This window comes from Chaetura pelagica, unplaced genomic scaffold, assembly GCF_000747805.2.
Source record: "Chaetura pelagica isolate M959 unplaced genomic scaffold, ChaPel_1.0 scaffold591, whole genome shotgun sequence".
NCBI lineage: Eukaryota > Metazoa > Chordata > Aves > Apodiformes > Apodidae > Chaetura > Chaetura pelagica.
In genome coordinates this window covers 430207-439187 of record NW_009951959.1, presented here as the reverse complement: position 1 = coordinate 439187, position 8981 = coordinate 430207, and the positions used below count along the sequence as shown (strand labels likewise).

The window sequence follows — 8981 nt, the reverse complement described above, 5'->3', positions numbered from 1 at the left end:
GAATGACTTGTCTTTGTGGAGCACTATCTCTCACATCATTATTATGTACCTGAAATACAAGCCTTTAATAGATTTGAAAATGGAGACTAAAATGTCATAGGCACAAAGCTGCTGACTATAGGGCTTATATGTGTTTGTCAAAAGAAGATGAAAGACATGTGAAAATCATAACAGGTTCCCATCAGAGAATCTAGAATGAATGACCAGAAGTCCATCCTGCCAGCAAGTGGTACCTGTCTATTGCCTGGATAAAAACAGACAGTGATTCTGAATTGTACAGGGCCAGAAAACAAAGTCCAGTACAAAGGCCTTTGGGTTTCTGAAAGAGACAGAATTACAAAGTATTGAGACATACCCTCTTCCACCATAGCATTTCCCTTCTGTGTGACTGCTTTAATGCGGGGCTCATGGCCTGCAATTTCTGCCTGCAAAGCCTGATGCTTCTTTAGCAGGTTCTGGACACCAATTAAGTCCTTGCCTGAAAGATATAAAATAGTTAAATAATTTAATCCAGAGTCATTAGACTAAACTAAAAATTCAAGGAAGCTGTAATGAGCGCTAGAAAAACTTGGAGCATAGGAACTACAACAATGAAGACAAAGTGCTATGAAAACTAAGTTACCCATGGGAATTGCAGAAGCAACATAAGAGTTGAAGAACCACAGGTGATGGCAAACACGTAACTCCCCACAATGTTAATTACAAGAAACGCTTCAGAAGTTACCAGAAGTTCCATACAGGGACAAGTTAGAATAGAGTAGTTCTGACATCTAAATCATGGATATCTCAGGATGGACCCACCTCTGTTTGTTGAAGCTGCAATAGGTTCTTTTTCCCTAATCCAGGTCTCTTCATCCTCAATGTCACGGAAAAGCTGCTGCAGGCGAAGAGAATCTGCCAGTTTCTGCTTGCGAGCTACCATGGGATCCTTCAGAGCTTCATAACGAGCTACCAGAGCTTCTTGTTTCTTCTTGATATTGTCAGCATCAAAGTGTCCAGCATCTTGGAACTGGCGTGCCTGGATGGTAATGCCATCTATACGATCCTGAAATCAATTCAGCAAGAGCAGCATGTCAGAATTTCTGTAAGATGGCTGTGGTGCCAGGAGATATTTTCAGGTCTAGTAAGTTATACCATGACAGAACAACTTGAGAACCTCATCAGCTGCACACTGCCAGTGCAGTAATTTTGGTAATAATCATATCCTGGATAACACTCAACATATTAAGTAAAAGTAACTAGTTTTAATCTGTCAACTTCATAACGAAAGATTATGGAAATGACATTCACTTTACAGATGTGATACTCTAGTTGAACCATTTTTCAACTGTTAACAACTGATTATTCCAGCTGTGGGAAGCCAGATTTTGTTGATGTTCATGCTGTGGACTGAACTCCCCTAAAGACCATTTGCCAACAAAGGAACCATCCAAAACAAAGGACAAGACATCTTTTTTAGTTGGCATTCACAGCACAAAACAATGCTGTGCTGCCAGCAGGGCACAACATGGAGTTTTACTTTCTCAAAAAGCTTCCTTTTGTCAAAATATTGAAAATACTGTTCTTAGAGAAATACAGTTTAAGTTTCAGTTAAACATTATTTCTGATAAGTAAACTGTAAAGCTCAAAAATTGTGAAAACACAGACACGCTAAGATCTCTGGAGTGAATACTTTTGAGTGAGCAGATCTGAAAGGGCAGGCAGAGCAAGTTTTTCCCTTACCTGATGGGCAGCAACATCTGCCTCTAGCAGGGCATGCTTCTTCTGAAGATTCTGAACACTAGTAAGATCTTTCCCATAATCATCAGAAGCCAAGTGTCCCTCTACTTCATACAGCCACAGCTCAATGTCTTCCACGTTGCGATTGAACTGCTGCTGCTGGTTGGCTTCACGGAGTTTTATACCTGATTGAGACAAGAGTGGCAAGAGGAAAAGAGGACTTGAGTTTTCCATGTCATAGAACCATAGGATGCCAGGTTGGAAAGGATCATTTGGTCCAACCTTTCTAGGAAGTACTCCAGTTTACATAAGATGGCTCAGCACCTTGTCAAGCTGGGACTTAAAACTGTCCAATGTAGGGAATCTACCACTTCTCTTGGGAGACTGTCCCAATGTTGGACTGTCCTCATGGTGAAAAAACTACCTCTTGTGTCCAATTGGAATCTCCTCAGGAGCAACTTGTGCCCATCACCCCTTGTCTTTTCCATGTGACTCCTTGTAAACTGGGAGTCTCCGTCTTCTTGGTATCCCACTTTTAAGTACTGAGACATGGTAATAAAGTCTCCCCTGAGCCTTCACTTGATTGAACTCATTTCCTGTGTTCTCATGGCTAAACTCTCAGAAAAAAGAACTACTTGAATTCTGAGCGAGTTGTACCTTTGAGCTCAGTGGCCTCCAGCAGTTTTTTCCACAAGCTGATAACTTCATTCATGCGAGCTGCCACCTCATCAGATGCATAGTGCTTGACATCAATCAACTTCTGGCCAGCTTTCTCCAGCGCATCGATGCGACTTTGGTTAGCAGAAAGCTCTGCTTCAAAAGCCTGATGTTTCTGAACTTTACCTTGCAAGTTTGATGGATCCTACAGATGAAGAAAAAGAACTTTTTAATCCAATATTATTAAAATCTCTGAAGAATCTCTAAAATTAGACTACATTCATATACATTTATTTGGGTTTAGTGCCAAAAGTAGGCCTTAAATCATAACATTTAAGCTACTGAATAAGCGTGATTACAGTAATTCCCCTTGGGGGTGAGGGGGAAATTACAGTTCCTCCTCTTGCCATCCATTCTGCCTACTATCAGCACCATTTTGGAACACTGCTTCACATTGTTAGGCTGATGACAAAAAGCCTGGTATTGCCTTAACATCACTCTAACGTTTGTCTTTGTGTTTACCTTGTAGGCCTCATCTGTTGCAGTTTTCATTTTTTCATTAACCCAACTCTTGAGCTCATCAGAGTCTCGGAAAAACTGCTGCAGGTGGAAAGAATCTGCCAGCTGAGCACGGCGGTACATGGCTCTTTCGTGAAGGGCATTTCGGCGGCTCAGCAGCTGAAGAACAAGAAAGTAAAAGGTTTAAAATCCTTCAGCCACCACTGCACCTGTACTTTTGGGAGAGCTCTGCTGATTTATCCTACATTGTAGTCATACCTTTTAAAATAAGAAAGCAGCAGGTGATTTAAAGTCTACAGTCCAAACCTGTTTTAAGATACTTACAGCATCTCTGCGTGTAGCAACATCATCCATGGCATAATGGTTATTCTGAATCAGTTTAGTAGCAAACTCATCTAATGCCTAAAGAGAAAACAGGTGTCCATTTACTTGGTGTAACAGAAGCTGTTTGTGCAAGTTTACTTAGAAGATTAATTCTCAACATTTTATCACAACAAAATTAACAGAAAACCATTAAGAATAGCTATTGTTACACATCATCTTACTTGTAGAAGAGTGCAGATCTTTGCCAAATCTGCATGCATACATGTGCTGGCATGAGAAGCAAGCACTGGGTTACTCAGTTCTCTGAGGCAGCAATCAAGCCTTATCTTTTCCACTATTTTCCATTTTAGAGACAATACACACAATTTAGATCTAATACACCCAGAAAACAGTGGATCAATTCTGCAGAGCAAACCCCAGCCTTCTCTGTCATCTTCCAGCACTGTGTCCTCCCCAGTAAAAAAAACCAAATCACTTGTTTTATTTCTTGCCCATTTAATGATGACCTAATGTAAATGTCTTACTGTGATTTTCTCCTCTTGGGCACTTAGGGATTTCTCAAAGTCTTCATGCTTCTTTAGAAGAGCCTCCACACTATCCAAAGAATCCCCAAGGTCTTCATTGAGCAGAAATGCCTGAAGTAAGGAAACAAAGACATAATTGGTTTTTATGTTTCCATGCTCAGCTGCTCTAAATCAACTCAAGCATGGCCAGTGATGTTTCCTACCATATGTATGATATTATTGACAAGTAAAGCACAATTCACTGGGATGGTGCTCCCTGTACATCTTTAACAGCCAAGGTTCTGAATAATTATTTGTAGCTTCTTATTCAAACAGCATTTTATAAGAGTTAACACATGTAAAAGCCACCTGAAGCCAACTTGTCACAACTAATAGTTTCAAAATTAGATGGAAACAGTAATTATAGCAGCTTGGGCAGTCATATTAAGTAACTCTGCTCAGCACCCTGCTCACTAATGCATGTTTAGTGACCATCACTGACACTAATAAATGTCTAAGTCCACAGAATACTAGAAAGAAATAAAAAAATCAACCATATCTGGGGAGTTCAAAGATAAGCACTCACTTCTTGTTTGCTCATCCAGTTGTCAACTTGCTCAGTATCTCTGTAGAAAAGCTGCAGGTCCATGCACTGCTCATACTGTTGCCTGCGAAGCTCCCATAGCTCTAGCAAGGCAGATCTTTCATCTGAGAGGATGGTCAGCTAATGGATTGGGAAGAGGAATACATCATGCTTTTATTTAACAGCCTGGTTCATATTCATTTCAATGTAAAATCAAGTTGTGCGTCTAAAAAAAGTGGTTAATGCTGGACTGAAAATGACCTCCTGTGTAAAGAATCATCCTCATACAGGGAAAGCATTTTTTCAGCTTAACAAGCTTGAGAAGTAGCAACAACCTCCTGACTTCAGTCAGAAATCTCTCCTCTTCCAAATTACATCTACACAGAGGTATTTAATGGGCAATTGCACTTTCTGACTGCAGACATACTCACAAAGGAAGCTCTTCAGCAAGCCTCCTGCTCTCTCAGCTTCTGAAATCTCTTTGGCCCACTCTTGCTTACAACATCTCAACTGTCTGACTGACCAATGTTTCACTACACACACTTTATAAGAGGTCCCATTAGTTTGAAAACCAAAATTTAGAAACACTAAATATTTACTGGCACTTCTGATAGCAAACCTAAACTTTTGAAGGAAAGATATACTAGTCGTTCCTAACAGATAGCACTAATAGTCCCTACTAAGAGATAGGCAGAAGCTGTTCATTTGAGAATGGAAAGCACAGAGTACTTAAATACACGAAAAAAGCCCTGCACCTAGAGGGATGATATTTAGCAGCTTACAATCTTAACAAGCGATAAACTTTTAAATTAAGGAACACTGAAGGAACACAAAATTATTCTACGTGCTCTTACCTTTTCTTTAACTTCATCAGAAGCATAGTGCCCAGCAGCAAGCAAGGCCTGGCCAGACTCATCAGCAGATTTGAAGCTGTCTTCATGGGCATCTATTTCTCCCTATGAAGGGAACATGAATAACCCATTACCAAAATTATCTTAGAATAAAATGTCAGAGCTGAAAACTGTTATTGAAAAACAATACAGACTCAACAGTCTGGACATGTGAATGATAAGCTTTCAATTATTGTTAAAAACATTACACTTAACATGGAAACTAGAATGAAATGTTTTGCCTTACAATACAGATAAGGTAAATACAAAGTCATATGTCAAAATAAAAGTAGAGGTTGGTTTTAAGCTGCAATCCTGTTTACTTACAACAATTGCTCATGATGGAGAACTGAAACAGTCATTAGTCCAACTATCAGGTATAGTTACTTCTCATAAAATACTATCATAAACCTTCTTAAATACTTATATATTAGTGTGTATCTACTATCAAGAAGCAAAGTAAAAATATTAAATCAGCACAGCAACTTAGGTGCATGATCATACCATTCAGTTGCATGCAAACTGTTGGTTGCATGAACAAAGGAGTCTAGTGATACTATGAGTGGTTCTGACTCAAGAGACCACATTAGACACACTAACAGCTGTTGAGAGCTGCTGACTGGATCTGGCCGAGGAACTATTGTACCTTATGCTCCTGATGTCTGTCTAGAAGGGCTTCTGCTCCAGCCACATCATTGGCAAGTTCATCAGCATTTATCAGAGCCTTCATCTCAGTCACCCAGCTGGTGAGGTCTCGGAAGTCTGCAAGAAAACGCTGCAGCCTTAGGAAAAGAAAAGAAAAGAAAAAATGGTTGGGAATAGTTTGTTTGCATGGTTTCTCCATCCTTACCCCAAAGAAAGAGTTACAAACATAAAACTGCTCCTCAGATAGAAACAAAATAATACAATACCAAAATGCAACTAGAATATAAATAACTATATATGCTTTCAATCAAAATAAGAAGCATTTTGAAGCTAGGAAAAAAATCCTGGGTTCAAAATCAATTTCTCAAATATATGTTTTGCATATACCTGATGTTGAAAGTAGAAGGAATATTCCTAACTACAAGCCTGTGTGTCAAAGACAAAAGAAATCAAAAGACTGTTTCAAGACAGCTCATCTGTCACAGCCGTAACACAGTGTGTGGGGGGAACTGACAGGAAGTTTCAACTGCACATACTTCAGCCTTAAAACAACAAGCAAAGAAATTCTCATGTTCCTTTCAGCATGCCTTTACAGCTATTGCCTTTGGCACGTGCTTAACACTTATCAGCAACGGTGATCAGTTTCTGTTTCCCTTCCAAATTTGCTGTTAATTGATCTGAAGAGATTATGACAGGGAAGAATGATTACGTGTGTGAGTCTCACCACCATAAATCTTGGATCATCGCAGGGAAAAAACAGCAGAAAAAGAAAACCAGAAAGGATGTAAACTAACCACCATGCTAGGCTAAGTTTCTTTTTAGCATGGCTTCTCGATAGTGACCTGTTACGTTTCATGGACAACCAGGCTAGTATAGAAACAAGATTGGACAATAACAAATCCCACAGCAACAAAGCAACTATCACAGAAAAAGGTACTTCATTTAATCTAGGACAATACAACAAATAATATACCCTGCTTTAGTCTTCAGAGAATCATAAGGACTCCATAGTGAACAGATTTGTAGTATGTCTATTAAAAAAGCCCACCAAAAAGAAAACAGTCAGATAATGGACTTTAAAATGCAGATATCAACTCAGATGGGAGAAAAAGCTAAAGTCCTAAAACCTCAAGGTGTCTATTTTGATAATTGATCCACACCCAGAGAATGACCAAAAGCTGCCAGAATTTATCATAATTATTTTACAACAAGAAGTTATAAAATATAATTTAGTGAACAAAACTGCTTCTGGAAATACCAGAATAATAAAAAAAACCCAATAGAAACAGCAACCCTTTTGTCCCCTCCCAAAAGCCCTCTGTCCAAGGTGAATAAGGAAGGCCAGTTCCTACCTGTAGGAGTCGTTAAGGCGGGCGTGTCTCTCTGCTGCCAGGGTTCGGATTTGCTCCCAGTTGGCAATCAGCTCCTCCCGTTTCACTTGAATCTGGGAAGCATTTATGGGGTGGGACTGCTGCAAACGGTCAGCTTCTGCACAAAGGGCCTTCACCTAAACCCAGTCACAAACACTGAGTGAGCTTCCAGCCTTTCACAAGCAGGTTACCTGGTTTCAACTAGGTAAAACACATCCGGTACAGGTACCTTATCTTCCAGAGCTGCAAGGTCTCTTTCGAGGCCTTCGTGCTTACGCAGCAAAGCCTGCACACTGGCCAAGTCCCTGCCAAAATCATCTGAGGCCATCAGCTGCCCCTTCTCCTTAATCCAGCTGATTGTTTCATCCACATCCCTTCAAAACAAAGCACAGATTGAAAGCAGTCTATCTTGTATGGAAAAGGAAAGAAAGCAGGATGTTTTCCTGTACATTTGCCAGTCTTACTGGCATACGAACCCTTACATATGAAAACACCAGAGCCAAACACAATTATCCTTTAAAAAATCAACAACAAAACAACCTAAAAAAAATGACTCTTTTTTTTTTTTTAAATCTCAAAAAACCTTGAAGCTTACTGGCAAACTATTTTTCAGATGGTGTCACCAGATGCAGACAAGGAATTATAGCACCACTGAGCACCAGCATCTTGTAGGTCCATTTCCAACTCTGGACCCTTCTCTGACTTAATTACAGCCAATCTCAAAATGCTCATGGAGAGCAGGATAGAAAGACACTGCTAAATGACCTGCAGGACAATTGGGCTGACATCCATCTGACAACAAAAAAACATCCCTTTTAAGGCTCATCTAGGACAGAATTGGGGAAAAAAGCCCTTGGAGGAAAAGGAAGTAAAATTCTAATTAGCAGGAATTTTTTTTTCCAAGTGTTGAAAAGCTAAATCAGAATGACTATTCTAAGGTAATTCTAGAACAAGGCCCTCATTAAACAAGTTGTGAGAAGGAGAAAAGCAAAAACATAACAGACAAAATACAGCTGAATGCATCATTAAGCACCCAAATACTACATCGCTTCAGCAGATCCAGCCAAGATCATACCTGTTGAAACGCTGAACTTCAGCTGCCCCAAAGAGCTTTCCCTGCCTCTGAAGAGCAAGGCCCTTCAGACGCTGCCAGCTTGCATTTACTTCATCCTGTTTGGACTTTATCAGTTCCTCCTCAGGGTGTTGCTCCTAGGAAGCAAGGGAAAAATGCTGTTTTCATATGATCAATTGACAACACTTTGAAACACTGCTGCTTTTCAAGAGACAAGTTTATAACTACTGCACTTTCCAGAGTTTCACACAATTCAATACATTTCCTGAAACCTCACTGTGTAAACATTCAGTACTCTTGAGTGGTTTGATTTTCCCTGTGTACAAGTTGGACAATAAATATTATTATCTTCTTTTTTTTTCCTGGAATGCAACACTTCCTGCCCTGTCTCCATCCTTGATCAAGATCCAGATGACATATCAGAATATATTAATCCTGGCTGTCCAAGAGAAATACACTTAACCCCAAATACAGCAGTTTGTCTCACTAGTCACTGCTCTCCATGTTTTCAGAAACATCCTCAGTTGGGCAGTTCCTCAAGCTATTCAGCAGAACAAGTGAATCAAATTATGACCATTTAAGATTAAGATGGCCAAGGATCTAGGCACATGGAGAGCAAAACTTAACGGTATGCTAACAAACCATGAATGTTTACCTGGATAAGTTTGCCAGCAAACTGGTTCACTTCATTCACTCTTT

The 8981-nt window shown here is 39.8% G+C and overlaps 1 protein-coding gene across 1 annotated transcript in view; it reads right to left on the bottom strand.

Moving 5' to 3' along the window:
* Window positions 1-8981, bottom strand: part of LOC104391497 (spectrin alpha chain, non-erythrocytic 1) — a 23399-nt gene that overhangs the window by 4028 nt on the left and 10390 nt on the right. Inside the window, exons 6-19 of the mRNA XM_010000815.1 lie at window positions 8938-8977; window positions 8286-8419; window positions 7440-7584; window positions 7193-7347; window positions 5842-5977; window positions 5160-5261; window positions 4309-4446; window positions 3744-3854; window positions 3220-3297; window positions 2899-3054; window positions 2377-2581; window positions 1723-1904; window positions 802-1045; window positions 356-478 (exon numbers count right to left, since the gene is read on the bottom strand). Coding sequence (XP_009999117.1) covers window positions 356-478; window positions 802-1045; window positions 1723-1904; window positions 2377-2581; window positions 2899-3054; window positions 3220-3297; window positions 3744-3854; window positions 4309-4446; window positions 5160-5261; window positions 5842-5977; window positions 7193-7347; window positions 7440-7584; window positions 8286-8419; window positions 8938-8977 — 1949 coding nt within the window. The remainder of the gene's footprint in view (window positions 1-355; window positions 479-801; window positions 1046-1722; window positions 1905-2376; window positions 2582-2898; window positions 3055-3219; window positions 3298-3743; window positions 3855-4308; window positions 4447-5159; window positions 5262-5841; window positions 5978-7192; window positions 7348-7439; window positions 7585-8285; window positions 8420-8937; window positions 8978-8981) is intronic.